The 22,847-nt window shown below is 35.3% G+C and overlaps 1 protein-coding gene across 1 annotated transcript in view; it reads right to left on the reverse strand.

The window, feature by feature from the left end:
• Positions 1–21,889, reverse strand: part of LOC143223977 (uncharacterized) — a 36,715-nt gene extending 14,826 nt beyond the window's left edge. Inside the window, exons 1-5 of the mRNA XM_076452445.1 lie at positions 21,850–21,889; positions 17,915–18,152; positions 12,012–12,067; positions 9,648–9,766; positions 2,330–2,461 (exon numbers count right to left, since the gene is read on the reverse strand). Coding sequence (XP_076308560.1) covers positions 2,330–2,461; positions 9,648–9,766; positions 12,012–12,067; positions 17,915–18,152; positions 21,850–21,889 — 585 coding nt within the window. The remainder of the gene's footprint in view (positions 1–2,329; positions 2,462–9,647; positions 9,767–12,011; positions 12,068–17,914; positions 18,153–21,849) is intronic.
• Positions 21,890–22,847: the final 958 nt, after the last annotated feature.

The following is a 22,847-nucleotide window of genomic DNA, read 5'->3' on the forward strand; positions in this document are numbered from 1 at the left end:
CTGAGCTGTGCCAATGTTTCGATTCAGTGAAGAACGGAGCTTTATTAGATACAGTTCAAAGTTTCAAAGACGGATTCTACAGAGAGCTTGGCCACTTATTTGTACTACCTGCACTGTTTTTATGGGAAGACGTACCCTACAATAGACTTAACAGATTGCGAGCAAATTTTCGTAGAAAATATTTATTGAGAGGCTACTTAGTGAAGTGACGAGGCAGCTCTTTGGTGTGAAGAATCTCAACTTTAAATAAAACTAAGCTACAGGAGAAGAAGAGGTCTATAATGGCCGTGTCTTTGACAAATCATGTTCTTAAAGTGGCTGCATATACCAAGCTCGTATTTTGCCAAAAGCAAACCAACAATCAACATATCCTGGCATTTTGCAATGAAACCTTACTAAGATGAACTGGGATACCTTGGCACTCCTGTAATGTTTGTGCTGTAACTGATGCCAATAATGCATTGCACTAGAAGAGAAAACCACAGTGTCTCTATTGGGTAGAGTCACCTCGATCACTTTAGGATAAACATCCAGTACCTAACAATGTAGTATGATAGGTGAAGCTGCCACTTTTGTCGAACTGCAAGCAAATGCAGAAAGGTCGACAATAAGCCTTAGTTGTTGCTGTCTCGGCTCGGAGAAAGTAATTGAGCCGATATAGAAAATAGCCACTGACTTGGGAGAATCTAGAAAAGAGCTTGAACCAAGAGGTTTGGTAGTCAGCCTATCTGTCTGAGAGGCAGGTAACATTTGATATATACCGTTTAGTTTCTGCTTGTTACATGGGCGTGGATCGTTTTACTTTTGATGGATTACAAAAATAATTGAACGTAAAAAATGAGATTCGAGAAAACACAGAAAATTCTAAACTTATGACATAGCCAACTAAAATGTAACAGGAACAAATTAAATAATTTTTACAATACCAACAAGTAAAAAATAAAACAAAAAGAGTAAAAAATATACTAGACATTTGTTACATAATATGAAAGAATTAGGAAAAGATTAAGAAATATACTAGACATTTGTTACTTAATATGAAAGAATTAGGACAGACAAATAAAAAGTAACAAGTGAAAAAATCTAAAATGGTTATTCAATTTATAAAAGAAAAAGACAATATTAAAGACCTAAGATCACTGATTCAAGAATCATTGTTAATTCTATTAGGGTTAATAGTGCGAAGAGTGGTAGTACAGGAAGCATTTATCACTACTCTGCCTGCTTTAGATTGTGGTTTGATACCAACTATAGAGTTGGTTAAAGCTACGAGCAATAGTTACACGTTTGTGAATTTTAAAAGATGAAAGTTTTTTAAATTTCCTCTGAGTTACGATTGAAGTTGTCCGACATATTGACTATTGCCAGTTTGTCTTTTTATTAAATTCTGTTTATCATAGATAGTAACGGCGCTAGCACCAAAAATTGTGTGAAGTCAACATTTTGATAATACAAGAAGTATTATACTCACATGTAATTTTAAAGGAACTGTTATTCTCCCCTTCCCAAATTTTAGCGTACTGCATTACATTGATCGAGCGTTGAATTTCGAAGATTACTTTGTATTGAGTTTGGAAGTCCCAAAGTACTCACAGACCTTGGGAAAGATCAGGAGAGTATTGACCATCGTAACATAACTTGCAATTTTTTTTTTTTTGCCAATCTCCTTCAAACACGGATTGATGAATAATGTTTTCTCGAGCACTGTTTAGCTAATTAAATAAATAAATATTTAGTGCAGTAGTGCTATTATTATGAAAAAGCTTGATTAAAGTGTACACCTATTATTGTGGGACATATCTGGTTGACTTCTAACATACAAGACAAAAACATCGTGTAAAACGATATTGCGTGTGCAAACGTATCATCATGTTATAAACATTAAAATTTTGCCATGTATGAAGGATTAAATTGGAAGAGAAGTAAAGAAAACATTTAGATGAGTAAATTATCCCTTTGTCTCAGTATAGCGCCGCCATTGAAGATATATGATATTTCGAGTTCGTCAGATAAAACAACAATGATGGGTTTGATGTAAGGTGTATAAAACATCAATGGGTTTGATGTAAGGTGTATAAAACATCAATGGGTTTGATGTAAGGTGTATAAAACATCAATGGGTTTGATGTAAGGTGTATAAAACATCAATGGGTTTGATGTAAGGTGTATAAAACAACAGTGGGTTTGATGTAAGGTGTATAAAACATCAATGGGTTTGATGTAAGGTGTATAAAACATCAATGGGTTTGATATAAGGTGTATAAAACATCAATGGATTTGATGTAAGGTGTATAAAACAACATATTTTGTTTATATATAAAAGCCTTACTTGTCGACTTCGATATTTTCTCACGATTATTCCTTTTCCATAAATGCCACCTGCCTCATTTGATCGAGGACGCGGTTCATCCCAAGCGTCTCCACATACGCCACACTTTCCTCCATTAAGCATCCACTGAACCTACAGTATGAAAATCATTACAAAATTCAAATATTTATAATTTTCATTGAAGCAAACATTCTGAAGTCTTTACTTTTCAGCTCCTTTTATTTTAAGAATTTTTTCTTGTTATTTCTTTTCCATGTCATATATCTTAAAATTTCATTTTCTCATGAGTTAGCATTCTGAATGCAAATTTAATATGCGAAGTATAACGCTTTTAATTACAGTACTTTAGGTTTTATAGTTGCACATTAGCTATAATTTAAATACCACTAAATATAATTTTCAGATTATTATACCATATTTAATATAAAAACCCAATTTTTAGTTAATAATGTCTGGCTTCAAATGAATCATAAGTTTATTTTAATGGTGCAAGAACAAGGTTGCCAGATTTCCAGTGTGAAAAACTAGGTTTTTTTTAATCCACATCGTGTGACATTGTAATAGCCCTTAAACAGTTTAAATTACAACAACACACTTTTAAATTTCCTAACCCCCATTGGCACAGCGGTATGTTTGCGGACTTACAACGTCAAACTGCGTTTTAATATCCGTTGAAATGATTTTCGTTCACAAGCTAGAAATCGGGTTGCGATGCTCGTGGCGGGTGGAGCACAGATAGCCCATTGTGTATCTTTGTGCCTAACTTCAAACAATACATTTGTCAAATGATCCGATGCTTACTGCATTGTGTTTTAAAACCATAGACAAGCAAAACTTATAAACATTATATTGTAAGACGAATAACAAAACAAGTAAAATAAACAACATGCATAAGTTGTTTTATCTTACTCAAAAGAAAAATGTTGCTTTTTTTTTTCTCTCATTTTCTTCGCGGCTGGGCAGATGTTCAAATTTCAATTCCTGCATCTGCCCAATTACAGGTTAGGTTAAGAAAACTGAGCAAAGAGGGAGTGAGCACTGTACCGTGTTATTTGTCATTGTAAGAAGATTCTTCAAGCACAGTTTAAAATAACTCTGTATCTTTCACAAGAATCGATGAGGAATGTTGGAATGCTTCCTATTGTATTTCTTTTTGTTTTGATCATAGCCAATCATATTACAAAAACATATATATACAAGAAAATGTAAAAACTATATGTATATGTATATAAATTTATCACACTTTTTAGTCTTAATCCAAAGGTCATGAAGAAGAATGCTGGTGTAATGGCTCCCAATAGCATTGAGAACATCTCATCTATCGTATAAAATCCAAAAGCGAAATGTGAAACCAGTTAGCAGCCATGGAAAATTAATTTATGGCGAAGAGTTGTTAAAAGAGTAACTAACGATGTTGATGACTGGCTGTCCTCCCTCTAGTTTTTCACTGCACGAAATTAACAAGCAAACAAATCCTGTTGAAGGTTTATGGACGCCATGACATTACAGCACTGCTAGCCTAAAATACCCCTTAAAGAAATATCAAGAATATCACAACATTTCCAATAAGGATAAAACCTTTTAGCCAATTTTGTTTTTTAATTAATAGCTACATAGACTGTATTGAGAACAGTTACAATGACATTTATTGTTCCAAATTACACGCGGAGGGTAAAGTTTCATATATGTATTTTATGAAAAGAAAAATAAATAACAATTTTTTGTAACGTGTTTGAGATAGCGACTGAATTATATATAAGTTCACGTAAACAGGAACTTTCCTTGTTTGTTGTTAAGTGCAAAGCTACACAATAATCTATCTGTACTGTGTCCACTACAGATTTCCAAACCCAATTTACAACAAACAAGGACTATCGAAATACACACTTCAAAATATTATGATGATTTGGAAGTTATATAAGAAGCTAGTTAGTAAGATGTATCGGACATTAATAAGGCTTTATGTTATGTTATATATGACGCTTATGGGAAATATACAATATCTTACCTAAAATGAATAAATTAGGTAATGGAAATTACTGGTAATTACTCCACAAAACAATAGTAATCTACTGACATTTTCAAGTGCAACCGATTCACATCATCAGGGCTAACATCTTATTATGTGTGTTTGTGATCTTATTATTTATGTAACAGCCCTTCATATGAGGACTGTTCTTTGGAAGTAGATGTGTTTGGAATCACGCTATTTGCCTAAAAGAATAGAAACGTTGTGCACCAGTGTAATGAAAAAACAATAACATATATTTGTGTGTTTTTTTTTATTTGCATCATCTCCGTTTGTCGTTTGTCCTCAGTAGATGATGTCTTTTATGTGCGCCTCAGGGGAACAGCGGCATGTCTGCAGACGTTTCGATACCCGTGGTGGGCATAGCTTCGTGCTTAATTTCAAACAAATAACTTAATTTGTTTAGACTGTGCATTATTTATATATACGCTAATTCAATTTTTGAATTTTCTTACTGTTGATACATATCTGAAAAAAAAAAAATCTCGGTAGGTTTGGTTTGTTTTGAATTTCGCGCAAAGCTACCTGAGGGCTATCTGCGCTAACCGTCCCTAATTTAGCAGTGTAAGACAAGAGGGAAGGCAGCTAGTCATCACCACTTATCGCCAACTCTTAGGCTACTCTTTTATCAACGAATAGAAATTTTACCGAACTAGGTCTTCACTGTTAGCTCATTGTTTAAACAAAAATAAATTACGTTAAGTAACGTTTTAGTTTAAATTATTATATTTGACTATGATCGCACGAGCGATGGAAATATCGGAAAAATAAATAAAATATTGAGAAAGCTACCACTGAAAATTATTTTTTTATATAATTTGTTTGTTTGCTAATTTAACAGTATTAATGATATTATATACAATAATGACTGAATAAATGGCAAACATTATTCTGTGATTTGTTGTGTTTTTCTCCAATATGAATAAAATGGATAACACAGGTCAACAAATTTTTTCGAAATCTCAGTTGCATAAGATTTTTTTACTCATTCTTACCCTTTGTGACCTGCTACATTCAAATATGAAAACGGTTCAGCTCTACATGCTCTAGTTTTAATGCAATTTTAAGTTTTTCATTCTAGCCGTTTGTGGTCAAATTAACACGTTTCCTGCGATGCCTATATTGACAAACCGGCAACTGCTGCGATGCTCTTGTACATCTGACAGCTTCAGTGCTGCATGAGCTATGATAACGTGAGGTTGTCGTTACACTTGTCTCCAGCCTGCAACTTAGTTAAAGGTAAGACAATAGTGGGACACCGGTGGGTCCCATCGCAGGAAACGTGTTAATTACTTACACGTTATGTTATCAACAGAGATATTAAAATTGTTTAGATTTTGTGGTCAAATTAATTACTTACATGTTTATGTTATTAACAGAGATATTAAAATTGTTTTGATTTTGTTTCAGATTTGATCATGGCTACAAGGAGACATCAATGTGAGAACAAGCCGGACGCTTTCTGTTGTATTTGTGGATGCTTCACGCTTATTCATCAAAGGCGTAATATAACATCATTTCTGAGGCGTGCTTATAAAGCGTACTTTGGACTTGCTCTTGGTGACCAAGACAAGAAATGGGCCCCACATATTGTGTGTCATAACTGCGAGGAAATGCTGCGTGACTGGACAAAAGGGAAACGTAAGGGTTTACCTTTCGGAATTCCATGACCTGGCGAGAACCGATGGACCACACAACTGACTGCTATTTTGTCTGGTCAATACAAAGGGCATTGGCAAGAAAAACAGACACAAAATCTCATATCCTAGTATCCCCTCAGCAATCCGACCTACTCTGCACTCTGATGAGCTCCCAATCCCAGTTTTAAAGGATTTCTTCCATCTGAAGATGTGGGTAGTGACCAAGAGCAAGAGACTGCTGATGAAACTCAAGAAATACTTTCAGAATCTGGCGATCCTTCTTATGAGACCCCACAGTCATTAACTCCTCAACAGTTTAGCCAGCCAGAGTTGAATGACCTTGTGCGTGATTTGGGTCTCTCCAAAAATGCAGCTGAAGTGTTAGCTTCCAGGATGCAAGAAAAGAATCAGCTGAGCCATACAACTAAAGTGTCATACTTCCGAAATCGGGAGCAGGCTTTTGTGCCATATTTTACAGAGGAGAATATGTTTGTTTATTGTCATAATATCTCAGGTCTTCTCCAGGAATTAGGGATGCCAGTATACCATCCAAATGACTGGCGATTATTTCTAGATTGTTCTAAGCAAAGTTTGAAGTGCGTTCTACTTCATAATGACAATGTCTATGCAGCTGTTCCAATTGGACACTCTGTGTATTTACGAGAGGAATATAATGTCATTAAGACTGTGACTGACCTACTAAAATACCACGAGCACAACTGGACAATTTGTGTGGACCTCAAAATGGTTACTTTCCTCCTAGGTCAACAAAGAGGATTTACAAAGTACCCCTGCTATCTTTGCATGTGGGACAGCCGAGCTCGAGAAAAGCACTGGAACCAGAAGGAGTGGCCCATACGTGAGACTCTGAAGGCAGGTATGCCAAATATTGTCAACGATCCAATTGTCTGTCATTTGAGGAAAAGATCATATTTCCTCCTCTCCATATCATGCTGGGCTTGATGAAACAGTTTGTGTAAAATATTTTCTCAACCCAAACGAGCCGTTTTGCATATAAAGTTTATGAAGGCGTTGAATACTGACGGTGAATGCTTCCAACACATATTTTCTGTGCTCCCTGGTTTGTCCTTCGAGAAGATCAAGACAGGTGTTTTGATGGACCACAGATTCGTGCACTTGTGCGTGATCAAGAATTTGCCAGAAAGATGAACGACAAGGAAAGGACTGCATGGCTTTCATTTGTGGCGGTGATGGCAAACTTTCTCGGTAATAAAAAAGCTGACAACTATGAAACCCTTGTAACGAATATGTTGTCAGCTTTTCGCGACCTTGGATGTAACATGAGTGTCAAACTCCATTACCTGTACAGTCATCTTGATAGATTCCCTGAGAACCCAGGAGCTATAAGTGACGAGCAAGGCGAGCGGTTCCATCAGGACCTCAAGACCATGGAAGAGCGTTACCAAGGGAGATGGGACAAACATATGATGGCAGATTACTGCTGGAGCATTAAACGAGAATGCCCTGAGACAGTCCACAAACGCAAGAGCTACAAGCGGAAATTCATGCCTGAGTAGACTGCAATTGAGCTTTCCCTCCTCATAGTAGCAAATGTCTTATCTACTAATCAGTTTTATATAAATAAATTGAATTAATATAAATAACTTGAATACATTTATACTATCTTGCATTTTCTTTTTTTATTGCCCAGCTATATTAAAGAGTTTTATAACATATTTTATACATATTTTTCATGATAGACTACGACGTCAATGTGATGATGACGAAATTTTGAGATTTTCAAATACCTTGATTGCAAAAAAAGTAGAGCACTGAGGAAAAAACTAACGTCAGATCTGAAATCAGGGCAAGAAATTATGTAATACCAATTGTTTGATATAAATGCAACAAAAATTTTGTTGACCAGTGTAATTGGAAACTCCTATTGAACAAGTACTACATGCATACAAAATAGTTGTTAAAAATTAAAACATGGGAGTTGATATATATATATGACTTACTTGGACATCGATTCATAATCAACAAATATTTTTAATCAATAAATTTAAATGTTTTTTCTCACGAAAAACCTAAGCCTGAAAACAATTAGATGAAGTGATTAATTTTATATTACAATGCCAGATAATTTTAGAAGTCATGGTTCGAGTAATAAAACAATCCAACATGTTTGCATACTTTCGTTTGTCCCGGAATGGCCAAGTGTGTTAAGGCGTTAGACTGGTAATCCGAGGGTCGCGGGTTCGGATCCCGGTCGTAACAAACATGCCCGCCCTTTCAGCCGTGGGGGCGTTATAATGTGCGGTCAATCCTACTATTGGTTGATAAAAGAGTAAAGAGTTGGCGGTGGATGGTGATGACTTCCCTCTAGTCTTACACTGCTAAATTAGGGACGGCTAGTGCAGATAGCCCTCGAGTAGCTTTGCGCGAAATTACAAAAAACAAACAAACAACTTTCGTTCATGATGCATATAACTATCAAGTCATGACTTTCAGAAGAACTTGTTAAATAAATATTTTTTACAAAAACGTTCTGAAATACATAACACTGAAAATGTTCTTTATAGATACAATGTTGACAGTTTCTTCTGCTCAGAAGTTAGCAAAAGAGAATAGTAACAATAGAAAGTGGTTCTTGAATAGTCAATCTATTAACAAAATCTCGGAAAGATGGTTGTTTGGTGCTTATTGGCGTTAAGCAAGTAGGCTACCTGCCTCTACGTTTGGAAGGAGTAGCTTCAAAAAAGGAATTGAGGTTGCTTAGACGGAAATAGTTAAACTCAGTTTTTTTATAAATTTTAATTTTAGAAAATGGTTTGTTTGAAATATTGAACGTGTATTCTGTTGGTTTTATTAAAATAGTATTCTAAAAGATCTTATAATATATAGTTTAATAAACATAAAAATGAATTACTGGTAGATAAGTTATAATATATCACATATAAATTACATATATATGTTACAAATTTCTTTTCATTTTCGCTTAAGATAAAATCGAAAAGGTGATTTGTGACTAGAGGCCTAAAGTTTTTTTGATTGGCTGTAACTTATATATATGCAATTATTAAATACTTGGTCCATTACATAATACGAGATAATGATTCAGGCACGAGCTCTAACACTTAAACACCTAAATTATTTTCAGTTACTTTTCTGTGGATTGAAAAGGACTTAAAAATCCATTAATGTTTCTTTCATTTTATTTGCTTATGATCCTTTTCTATCTGTTGGTGGATGGAAAGCTACATCTATTGTTGTATGCTGTTTTTTGTGTTTTTTTTATATATATTGATGGATACATTTTCTTATTATTTCAAACATATCGTTATGTCATCTCGTAAATACTATGGATTTAACCTGGAATGGTATAGAAAACTATACATGTATGTGTGTATCGAGAAAATAGTCTCTCTAGAGTTGACGGCATACTGGAAATAAATTTAGGCCAAGTTAGATACATCTATTTAGTGACGCGCATGAAAGGATTAACGAGATTCCCACTGTCCCTATCTACTATCTAGCGAAACCACAGCCAAGGGAACGGGCTTGGAGTAATTAAGATTATGTTGGTACTATAGTTTCTAGATATGGGTGTACTTTAAAGAATTATTAAATATGGGTTCTATTGCATATAATTTATTTTTTAACAAAATATGTTTTATTCACCTACCTGGTAACCTCCACAAAAAAGTTCATTATCATTGAAATTACGTTTAGTTGGGAAACCGAATCTCCACATGGACGATCTGGACGGTGGGTCAATCAGTCTACCATGTCCAGCTATTTGATCAACCTTGGTCATCATCTCAAGAAGCACAGGCAGAAATGTCATATATACTCTAGCCATAACAAAATACAACTGCAAATAGAAAAAACAAAATGGCAGCAAGAAATTGTAATGAGACATCGGTATTTCTTTTAATTTCAGATGGATTTTGCAGTTTAATTACATATGCATTAAACTGGAAAAATGTTGGCGGTTCTTTTTAGATAATCTGACTGATGGCAAAAAAATTAAAGGAGGAAAAAATCGGTTAATTTTTTTCCAGACGCTGATAAATACCTAAAATGTATAGAATTATAAGAATAATTTTACAGAGTTACTCGTTGATACGGTAATCAAATTATTGTGCTTGTGCTACTGGTAGTTTGTAATTGTTGCAACCTGGTTGAAGTATTTCAAGGTTAATTATTTCATTTCATTTGTGACCCTTGTGAAAATTATACATAAAAACCATTTACCGCAAAGACCTAAGCAATAGAATGGAAAGCTAAAACTTTATGTTGCTTTGAAAGGATTATAAGTTCAAATATACTTACATTAATATCTGCTGTTTTAATACTGAAATTAAAATATTTCCTCTTCCAAAAACGAGTTTTTACCCTTTCTGCATCAAGAGTAGAATAACAGAATGTCCGAATCAAGTCTTATTTATACTTGTTCTTACGCAACTAACGGCAGAAATCATATTTAAACCCATTTGCAAATATTATTATTGTGTTATTGACCTGGCTGGAGTTGAACTAACCTTTAGTTTCATTAGTATTATCTCATTTTCCGGCGTGACATCAGAGCCCTTTGTATTGATCTCAGGTTTGAGAAGTTTAATTAGTTGCTATTGTAAAAACCAGGTTCAAGAGCATACCAGCTATTCTTATTTATTCAATGGCAAATCTAATGACGGCAACCTTTGACACGTGAGCACATTTTCTCAACATTACGCAAATTTTCTACGTAGTCTTAGAGGAACACGACATTTATTAAGATCAAAATTACTTTCCTACCACAATTTGTCTTCTACAAAACGGAACTAGCAATCCGGACATATCTGTATTTCCGGACATACCTGTGATGTTTTCTCCCCAGTCTTTTAGTTCACTGGTGGGTGTAGTATGTTACAGAAGTAATGTTTTCTAGGACTTCTGCTCATCTTATTAGTTAGTCACCTAGGGCATTACAGAAGGGCGACAGTACAAAGTAGTTTGCATAAGCCACCATGCATACATTCTGGAAGTGTTGAAGAAGAACTAAATGGAATGTTTAGGTTGGGGTTCACTATTACCAGGTTGTTCTTACTCACAAGTTTATATTTTTCTTCGTCTAAGGGTCACTGAATCACTCGTATCAGGCGTTTCTAAGCAATTAGTGCTCTTGTATAAGCTGATGTAGTTTTGAGAAAACATTTTATGCAAGTAAAGCATTTATGTAAATGTGATTAAATAAACAGTGGTTTGTTTTGACATTCATTAATTTTAATTAAATTAACACACCGATAACGTATAATTATATCCTACATATCGTTTCGGCATATTTGTGATGTAGATAAAATTGTTAGATTTCAATGCAGTATGCTAAATAATAAAAATTATGTACAATAATTATATGCTGTTTCAGTTTGATGGTATGATTATGCACACAAGTCTTTGTCGTTTTTATGTGTATTCAAATATTTATGCTAATATTAACTGTTACAATTATATACCACCGCAAGGCTTTGTATTAGCATTATTCAGTGTAATACAGATAACTGCGACATATTTTAATGCTAAAATGAACAGGATATGGATATCCCTGTAAATTCTTATACTTGAAAATATAGACATTTAGCACAACATGGATACCATTACAAGTCTTAATTATTCGTTGATAAAAGAGTAGCCCAAGAGTTGGCGGTGGGTGGTGATGACTAGCTGCCTTCCCTCTAGTCTTACACTGCTAAATTAGGAACGGCTAGCACAGATAGCCCTCGAGTAGCTTTGTGCGAACTTCAAAAACAAACAAACAAAGAAGTCTTAATTGTGGTATCAAGGAAGTATGATCCTCATACATTCAACTGCTAGAGTCACGTGGATGACAGTGTAAATCAGTATTGTAAAAGTAATCCCACAAGTTGTATTGCTGGTAAATTTATATTTTGCTATTAGTTTGTATTGTTAAAATAATCATATAAGTCTTTATGTTGGTATAAGTAGGTATAATGTATGGTAACAAGTAAATACGCTAGAGTTAAACATATTAAACGAGAGGGACCTTACAATAAGAAAAATAAGTCAGACATAAACAGGAACTCTAATGTTGGTTTCCATGGTCTGATTATATCATTTTAAAAGTTAAACAGAGCATATTTTAAGACTACTTTTCTCAAACTCTTCATGAATTTCATAGATTCACATTTGCTGATCTGCGGAATCTCATCCCACAAAGAACACTAACATAAATCATGATGCAGGTCAATTAAATTGTCCCATAAAACATTATTTTAATTTGATATGACATGGAAAGTCGATCTTTACCGCAAATCTCGCAAATAAAATTATTTTAACATAGAGAAAAGTCTGTGTGCGATTCTCCATACAAAGAGGATTTTCCAAGTTAAAAACCAATTTTTGTGACGGTCCAGTTTGTAACAAAACTTAATGTTTTTGTTTTAAACCTGAAATTAGCCTCATGAGTTTGTATTTGATAATATGAAACGTAGTTAAAGCACCCAGTGGCACAGCGGTACGTCTGCGGACTTTCAACGCTAAAACCCGAGCTTCGATACCCGTGGTGGGCAGAGCACAGGGTAGTTAAACTTGGCTAAAAAATGTAATTTCCGATCTTAATAATTTTTTTATGTTCAACATATTTCCATACTTTAAAATGAATCTAAAGAAACTGAAAAATCACATTAATCTATTACTGGGTAGATCACCATAAACTTGGAAATATGTCATCTTAAGACGTAACCTTTGTTATTATCATTTTTATACAACTGTATCTTAACTGACTGCAGTCACGATTTTCACGAAATTTATTACATTTTAGATTAAAAACAAAGCGCTTGTTTGTTTGTTTTGGAATTTCGCACAAAGCTACTCGAGGGCTATCTGTGCTAGCCTTCCCTAATTTAGCAGTGTAAGACTAGAGGGAAGGCAGCTAGTCATCACCACCCACTGCCAACTCTTGGGCTACTCTTTTACCAACGAATAGTGGGATTGACCGTCACTTATAACGCCCCCACGGCTGGGAGGGCGAGCATGTTTGGCACGACGCGGGCGCGAACCCGCGACCCTCAGATTACGAAGCGCACGCCTTAACGCGCTAGGCCATGCCAGGCCCCACATGTAACAAGAATAAAACAAAACGGTGTGCGTGAAAACACATTTAATCCCAAAATTACCGCTTCTAGTATATTCACACTATTATCTCATTTTGCCTCGTTATTTTGCCTCCACCGCCAACTCTTGGCCTACTCTTTTACGAAGGAATAGTGGGATTGACCGTCACATTATAACGCTCCCACAGCTGAAAGTTCCGTACAGACAAACGCAAGCGTGTTATTTATATAGAATAATATTTATTTTGTACATAATACATACGACAGATTTAAATTTGTTTGCTATTTAAATAAACACAGACATTAACCTTATATGGAAAACAATTTTTTGGTATAAGAGAAGTATGTACAGAAGCAAAAATTGTTCAATGCATTAGGTTCTTAAAAATAAAAGCCCTTATGCATTTTTTAAATGTTTAATCGTTTTATTTATTAATCTTTTATCAGCAATCTCAAATAACATTCTGTTTTATGTTTGTTTGTAGTTGAGCATAAAGCTACACGATAGGTATCTTTGCACTGTTCAACACGGTTATAGAATCCTGATTTCTATCATTATATACCCCCAGACATACCATCGTGCCACTGAGAGATGCTTTTTTATGAAGGAACCTTACAAGAGTTTTGATTAGCCATAAAGGTTATATTAATAATATTTTCTTCTTTTTTTTGCTAAGTGCGTATGTGCGCTTTGTTTTTGGCCCGGCATGGCCAAGCGTGTTAAGGCGTGCGACTCGTAATCTGAGGGTCGCGGGTTCACATCTACATCGCGCCAAACATGCTCGCCCTCCCAGCCGTGGGGGCGTTATAATGTGACGGTCAATCCCACTATTCGTTGGTAAAAGAGTAGCCCAAGAGTTGGCAGTGGGTGGTGATGACTAGCTGCCTTCCCTCTAGTCTTACACTGCTAAATTAGGGAAGGCTAGCACAGATAGCCCTCGAGTAGCTTTGTGCGAAATTCCAAAACAAACAAACAAGCGCTTTGTTTTTAATCTAAAATGTAATAAATTTCGTGAAAATCGTGACTGCAGTCAGTTAAGATACAGTTGTATAAAAATGATAATAACAAAGGTTACGTCTTAAGATGACATATTTCCAAGTTTATGGTGATCTACCCAGTAATAGATTAATGTGATTTTTCAGTTTCTTTAGATTCATTTTAAAGTATGGAAATATGTTGAACATAAAAAAATTATTAAGATCGGAAATTACATTTTTAGCCAAGTTTAACTACCCTGTGCTCTGCCCACCACGGGTATCGAAGCTCGGGTTTTAGCGTTGAAAGTCCGCAGACGTACCGCTGTGCCACTGGGTGCTTTAACTACGTTTCATATTATCAAATACAAACTCATGAGGCTAATTTCAGGTTTAAAACAAAAACATTAAGTTTTGTTACAAACTGGACCGTCACAAAAATTGGTTTTTAACTTGGAAAATCCTCTTTGTATGGAGAATCGCACACAGACTTTTCTCTATGTTAAAATAATTTTATTTGCGAGATTTGCGGTAAAGATCGACTTTCCATGTCATATCAAATTAAAATAATGTTTTATGGGACAATTTAATTGACCTGCATCATGATTTATGTTAGTGTTCTTTGTGGGATGAGATTCCGCAGATCAGCAAATGTGAATCTATGAAATTCATGAAGAGTTTGAGAAAAGTAGTCTTAAAATATGCTCTGTTTAACTTTTAAAATGATATAATCAGACCATGGAAACCAACATTAGAGTTCCTGTTTATGTCTGACTTATTTTTCTTATTGTAAGGTCCCTCTCGTTTAATATGTTTAACTCTAGCGTATTTACTTGTTACCATACATTATACCTACTTATACCAACATAAAGACTTATATGATTATTTTAACAATACAAACTAATAGCAAAATATAAATTTACCAGCAATACAACTTGTGGGATTACTTTTACAATACTGATTTACACTGTCATCCACGTGACTCTAGCAGTTGAATGTATGAGGATCATACTCCTTGATACCACAATTAAGACTTCTTTGTTTGTTTGTTTTTGAAGTTCGCACAAAGCTACTCGAGGGCTATCTGTGCTAGCCGTTCCTAATTTAGCAGTGTAAGACTAGAGGGAAGGCAGCTAGTCATCACCACCCACCGCCAACTCTTGGGCTACTCTTTTACCAACGAATAGTGGGATTGACCGTCACATTATAACGCCCCCACGGCTGGGAGGGCGAGCATGTTTGGCGCGATGTAGATGTGAACCCGCGACCCTCAGATTACGAGTCGCACGCCTTAACACGCTTGGCCATGCCGGGCCAAAAACAAAGCGCACATACGCACTTAGCAAAAAAAAGAAGAAAATATTATTAATATAACCTTTATGGCTAATCAAAACTCTTGTAAGGTTCCTTCATAAAAAAGCATCTCTCAGTGGCACGATGGTATGTCTGGGGGGTATATAATGATAGAAATCAGGATTCTATAACCGTGTTGAACAGTGCAAAGATACCTATCGTGTAGCTTTATGCTCAACTACAAACAAACATAAAACAGAATGTTATTTGAGATTGCTGATAAAAGATTAATAAATAAAACGATTAAACATTTAAAAAATGCATAAGGGCTTTTATTTTTAAGAACCTAATGCATTGAACAATTTTTGCTTCTGTACATACTTCTCTTATACCAAAAAATTGTTTTCCATATAAGGTTAATGTCTGTGTTTATTTAAATAGCAAACAAATTTAAATCTGTCGTATGTATTATGTACAAAATAAATATTATTCTATATAAATAACACGCTTGCGTTTGTCTGTACGGAACTTTCAGCTGTGGGAGCGTTATAATGTGACGGTCAATCCCACTATTCCTTCGTAAAAGAGTAGGCCAAGAGTTGGCGGTGGAGGCAAAATAACGAGGCAAAATGAGATAATAGTGTGAATATACTAGAAGCGGTAATTTTGGGATTAAATGTGTTTTCACGCACACCGTTTTGTTTTATTCTTGTTACATGTGGGGCCTGGCATGGCCTAGCGCGTTAAGGCGTGCGCTTCGTAATCTGAGGGTCGCGGGTTCGCGCCCGCGTCGTGCCAAACATGCTCGCCCTCCCAGCCGTGGGGGCGTTATAAGTGACGGTCAATCCCACTATTCGTTGGTAAAAGAGTAGCCCAAGAGTTGGCAGTGGGTGGTGATGACTAGCTGCCTTCCCTCTAGTCTTACACTGCTAAATTATGGACGGCTAGCACAGATAGCCCTCGAGTAGCTTTGTGCGAAATTCCAAAAACGATTATTGTTGCATCAATAACGTTTTTAATAAAAAATACATAAATCTCTTTAATCAAAGGGGACTAAATTCAGCAATTTATACAAATATAATCGAACTGTCTGTCATACGTCCATGTAACTACTTCGAAGGGTGTTGATGGTTCTTTAACAAATTTGGTTTGAAGTTAATTAATTAACGACCATGAGGAGATTTATACAAATTTGCAGTTTTCATGGGCGTTTTTTACCACTACCTCACCTCCTGTGAATCAATGTTCACCATATTTGGTATAAAGGTTTGTTGGGTTCATGGAGAGAATCAGAAATTTTCAGTTCAGCATTTCGTGGTTTTTATGGGTTTTTCTGGTTTGTTTGTTTTTTTACTACATTTCCCTCTTTTTGATGGATCTTCATCAAATTTGGCATGAAGGTTTGTTTGATTCATGTGGAAATATATGGTGATTTGCAGTCTTGCATTGTGGGTTTTGAAGTTTTTTATAATTAGATATAAGGGAATCATCTTTTCATGTCCTAAGATAACCTTTAATTAATCGCAAGTTTACATAACTTCCACCCAAAAGACGGGTACTCCAGCTAATCGACAAATATTTTTAAGTTTTGTTGATTGTACATTCCAACCTTCCAGTACGTAGACTAACAATAATATTAAGTTATACTTTCGTTGCTAAGCGACATAATATAAAGCCAATGTTGTAACGTAGTGTAAACAAAACGCACTGGCTTTTCTATCTATACATTAGAAGTGTTAATCTTACTGATTTTTACTAATAATTAATTTGTGAATACGCCACGAATGCATTTCACGATTGATCTTATTTTAATTGGCTCACAAAGAAATTTACTGGCGTTCCACTGCTTCGCATACACTTTTGCACCTCCTTATTGGTCGAGCTTGAATTCGCAAATTTATTTATTTCAGTTAACTATGTGAAGTTTCTGTGTCTTATGGGGTGGGAATGGTAGTACTTGCTTGTCATTTTTCACCGGCTATACGATAGTGTATAAATCAGGAATACTTTACCAAGGCTTTAGGTAAGAGACAGGAAAGGGTAGATCATTAGAAAATTGCTTAATATTGAACAAATATTACAAATGTACATTAGCGATGCAGAGATTATTTTGAACATAAAAGTAGCTTAAAAATTAAACAAAGAGTAAGATATAAGGTATCTAATAAATGACCTCTTGGTAAATACATAGTATGACAATACACCTGAAAATGAAAACAAAATTTCCATATTAAATGAGCATATTAAGTAAAATAATTTGATAATTAAACTAGTTTGAAAACTTACGTTGCTATTCTCTGATTTTTTTTTTTTTTTTTGATATGGTAACTAATTATACTCCAGCTTTTTACTCTATTGACGAATGTTTTTATTAGGCAGAAACAATAGAATCAGAGGAAAGAAGTTAATTTCCCTCATGGCTTAGATTTTGTTTCTGACAGTCAAGGATACATGTACTAGCATATCAGCATCCTGTATTTTAATTACCGTATTAGTCATATCTAAGTGGCACTACAAGCTGTTTCTTTTCCAAAGAGGAAAGGTGATGCCTCACACCTACCGTAACTACACGAAATTGTTTGGTTGTGAGCAATCATTATCTTCAGATGACCTATTATAATAGGAATGCTCAAGCAATGTACTATTCTTTGGATTGTATGGCTCTCCATTAACGTCTGTTCGACGTCTTTTACGAGGAGGTTTATGACATTTTATCACATGGGTAGAAGTGAAGGCAAACGGTGTTGCCTTAGGTTTCTTAAGGTTGTCAACTTTTACAGTTTCATAATAAGCCTCATCAACATGGTCTTAGAGGGAATTAAGTATTTATATAAACTGGAAATGAAGATTTGAACAAAGATGTACAAGATCTAATTTAGTATAAAAACATCGATTCTGTAAGATACTTGTTTACTGGGTCATATAACTTCAGTACTGATTCAACGAGTTATATAGTTTTTAATTTGTTATGAATTTTGCTACACGTGGGCCATCTGCGCTAACCGTCCCTAATTTAGCAGTGAAAGACAAGAGAAAAGCCAGCTAGTAATTACCACCTACCGTCAACTCTTGGGCTACTATTTCACCAACGAATAGTAGGATTGACCGTCATATTATAACCTTTTCACCTCATATTTGGTGGGACGGGAATTGGCTTCTTAGGCAACAAGTTAGACCAATACAGTATGATAACGATGGGTTTACATAAACCTTAGGCCTATGTTTGATTGGACCGAAATTACTGAAATGATTAAAATGCAGATGTTAAACTATGTTTTCAATATTATTATTTTGTAGTTTTAGAGAGAGAGTTCTTAATCGTGATAATGACGCTAAATCAACAAACCTCATAAAAGTAGACCTAGAATACCGATAAAATTCATGATGTAATAATCTAGAAAATTTGTGACATTTGGAGAAACTAGAGTACATTATAGATTCCTTGTGTGAAAATTCGTTTGAGGAGGTGTCAAGTAATGACTGTGTGGATCAGTTCAGTGTCGGAAAAGTTATTCAGTGAAAGTTATCTATTTAATTAAACTATCGATTATGGCCTGGCATAGTGAGGTAGCTATGGTGCTCGACTCGCAATCTGTGGGTCGTAGGTTCAAATCTCCATTCCATCAAACGCTCTAGCACTTTAGACGTCGTAACGTTATTATGTAAATGTCAATCCAACTATTCATTGATAAAAGAGTAGCTCAAGAGTTGGCGGTAGGTGGTGATAACTAGTTGCCTTCCTTTCAGGTTCATTTACTCTCAGAATTTCTATTGCAACTGTGTTTGTGAACTTAGGTGTACAGCTGTCGTCAGATGTAACATATACGGACATATATATAGACTTTTGAAACATTATTGAAGAAATGCATATTGTTATCTGGATTTGGCTTCAGTTACATTTGACTATATAATCCAAAGTTACCCTCCTATACAAAAATATTATCTTTAATGTTTTGGTGATAAATTGTGCAGAAAGAATGTTGGAAAATGTCATGGAAGAGTTCTCAATAGAGAAATCTATTATATTAAGCAGTTCTTACCAGTTCTATAAGAGGTTGTGGACTAACTCCGTAACTGTGAATAATATTTCATATTCAACGAGACAGAAAAAACATTAGCGTAAACTGTTTTGATAAATGATTTGTTGCATGACATTTATTTGGAAGATTAAAGAATGTCCCGAGCGATTTATAGGCTATTTCACTCAAACTTGTCTATTTTAATAAAATAGTAGTTTTAAATGTGTGTGTTTTTCCTTATATCAAAGCCACATCTGACTGTCTGTTGAGTCAACCAAGGGGAATTGAACCCCTGAGTTTAGCGTTGTCAATCCGTGAACTTACCGCTGTACCAGCGGGAGACATAATAAGGTCTGTGTGTTTTATTAAAGCAAATCCAAATCGGGCTATCTGCTGAGTCCATCGAGGAGAATCGAGCCCCTGATTTTAGTGTTGTAAATCTGTAGAATAGTAGTTTTAAGAAATAATTCAAAGAATAATCAATAATGTGTTTCGATTACCGAAGTATTAACAAAACATATGTCGTAACTACTAGTCGATGATTTTGATAAAATAATTAACCTTCAAGTTTATCTTTTTTTTTTTTTTTTCCTTAGTGTGGCCAGGTATGGCGTAGTATTCAATAAATCACATTCTACACTTTGGAGTCGCGGGAGATTTAATAGAAGAGTGAAGTTAAAGCTACTATTTCTTCAGAGCAATCCAAGAGTTGGTGAAGTGTGCTAATGTGCGTGTGTGTGTTTTTTTTTCTTATAGCAAAGTCACATTGGGCTATCTGCCGAGCCCACCGGGGGTAATCGAACCCCAAGTGTGCTAATAATTAACCGCTTTCTTTTTGGTCTATCAGCTCAAAGTTGGAGTACAGCAAGCACGAAAACCTGGAACAAATTTACTTGATATAAATTTAATGTTAAACTGTGTGAGTATACTTCTGACGTACGCGTCAGAATACAGTAAAGTAATATCAGTGTCCACCCTGGGGAAATCGAACCTCTGATTTTAGCGTTGTAACTCGGAAAACTTGTCGCCGTCCCATTGGGAACCATACTTTTCTATCTGAGTAGGATTGTAGTGTCAGGATGCAGTAAAAAAGGTATGTAACTCTCACTGATAAATTTATTTAGACAGTTAGAGCCAGTTCAGGGCAGATACAATTGTTCCAGGATATTGAGAATTTAGCTAATATATATTATTATTACACCCCGCGAGTGGCACGCGGTATGTTTGTAGACTAACATCACTAGAACAGGTTTCGAAACCCGTGGTGGCGAGAGCATAGGTAGCAAATTGTGGAGCTTTGTGCTTAATTCTAAACAGACAAACAAATTATTATTACAATTAAACCTGTCATAAGACATTAGTGTTAGGCCAGATTTGTACTGTAAAATAATGTCGATTTTGTTACGTTAAATTTTAACATTGATAATTATATGCCTTTGTTTCGCAGCAGGCAAAAGAACCCTCTTATTCATCCACGTCCAGTTAACAAAATGCCTGACATATCCAGGTGGTTAAAGCGCTCCACTAATAATCTGCGGGTTTTAGGTTCAAATCTCTATCCCGTCAAACATACTAGTACTTTCAGACGTAAGGGTGTTATAATGTAATTATCAATTCCTCTATTCATTGGTGAAAGAGTAGTCAAATAGTTGGCGGTGGCTGATGATGACAAGCTGCCTTCCCTCTGGTCTTCCACTGCTAAATTATGGGCGGCTTGCATAGATAAGCCTCTTATAGCTTTGCGCGAAATTTAAACAAATAAATCCAGTTAACAAAATAATTTATTTTTAATCAGAAAAAAATGACTGACCATATACCTTACGAGAATCATATTTGACACTGCATAATCTATGAATTTCATAGAGGTAACAAGGTAACTCAGGCAACAAAAACATTTGTGAGGTTTATAAAGGTACTTTGAGTGTCCGTAAAGGCAAATGATGGCTCAGAAAATTTAGGTCAGGTCTTATTATTTCTCTGATTGCTATCGTTCAGGGAGATCAGTAGAGTTGAATAATGATCTCCTGTCAAACCATCCGACAGTTGTCGGAAAACTTAATACTTTTTTGACCTGACATTAAAGAACATTTAAACAGATCTGGAAGATCAATAGACAAGGAATTTTGGTTTGACATAAACTGTAAGATGACAACACAGTCCAACACATAACAATTTGTAATTAATTGATAACCAGACATGACAACGAACCATTATTTCATAGGATTATTACATGAGATAAGAAATCAGTTCTTTATGTCAAGCGCAAGAATAAATGGCTGAACCCAATTTCGTTTGATGGAACAGAGTCGGCTTTGTTCACCTTGAATTACTGAAGTCGAATCAGACTGTAATTGCAAACCTTTATTGTCAATAATTGGATCGTATTCACTGGGTTATCGCTGAAACACGTCCAGCACTGATCAACAAAAAAGCAGTTATTTTGCAGCATGACAATGCAAGACTACATTTTGCAAGAATGACTCACGAAAAGACACGAGATTTGGAAGTCCTGCCTCATCCTCCATATCTTCCTGACATTTCTCTCTTGGGTTGTCATTTATTTAGATCTATGCAACACTTTCTCAGCAATAAAACCTTCAGAAATATTGATGGCATCAAAACTGTTCTCGCGGAATTTTTTGTCTCAAAGGAAGCGTCCTTTTATCAACGTGAAATTGAAAGCTTTATTGAAAGATGGTACATTGTCATTAATAATAATGGGAATTATTTAACTGATTGAAAAAATATTTACTTTCAAAAAAGATCTTTTACTGCATAATGAAAATCATGACGTTATTTTCCGGTAACCCCGAGCCAGGTGGTTAAGGTACTTGACTCGTAATCCGAGAGACGCGGGTTCGAATCCCCGTCGCACCAAACATACTCGCCCTTTCAGCCATGGGGACATTATAATGTGACGGTCAATCCCACTATTCGTTGGTAAGAGATTAGCCCAAGAGATGGCGGTGGGTGGCAATGACTAGCTGCTTTCCCTCTAGTCTTATACTGCTAAATTATGGACGACTAGCGCAGATAATCCTCCTGTAGCTTTGCGCGAAATTCAAAACAAACCAAACCGCTACCCCCTAACATTACATTTTAAAATCTACACACGTTATCTAGTCTCTCAGAGATTTTGAAGAGTTAGAAAACTGAAATAATAACATTCCAACCACGCTCTATTTGCGATGCCTGTTGCCGATAATTCGTTTCGATCAGTTCAGATTCAGACATAACAAGCATGACAGCTGTCGAAATACTATTTAATAATCCATTTGGTACATCTGTTATGGTGATCACCCCTTTTCTAACACTCTTTAAGGTAATGGATAATAAATATGGTATTAAAAATGTATAAGCCCGAACGTCAATGCTTTATGAGAAGAAGAGTTGTAATCAATTTTCTCCAGTTTGTAAAATGCGTATACACCATATATTTTATGATGTTTATTGATATCTGTGCGATATAATGAATTTTTGTAT

The sequence above is a fragment of the Tachypleus tridentatus genome, chromosome 8, assembly GCF_004210375.1.
Source record: "Tachypleus tridentatus isolate NWPU-2018 chromosome 8, ASM421037v1, whole genome shotgun sequence".
NCBI classification, from domain to species: domain Eukaryota; kingdom Metazoa; phylum Arthropoda; class Merostomata; order Xiphosura; family Limulidae; genus Tachypleus; species Tachypleus tridentatus.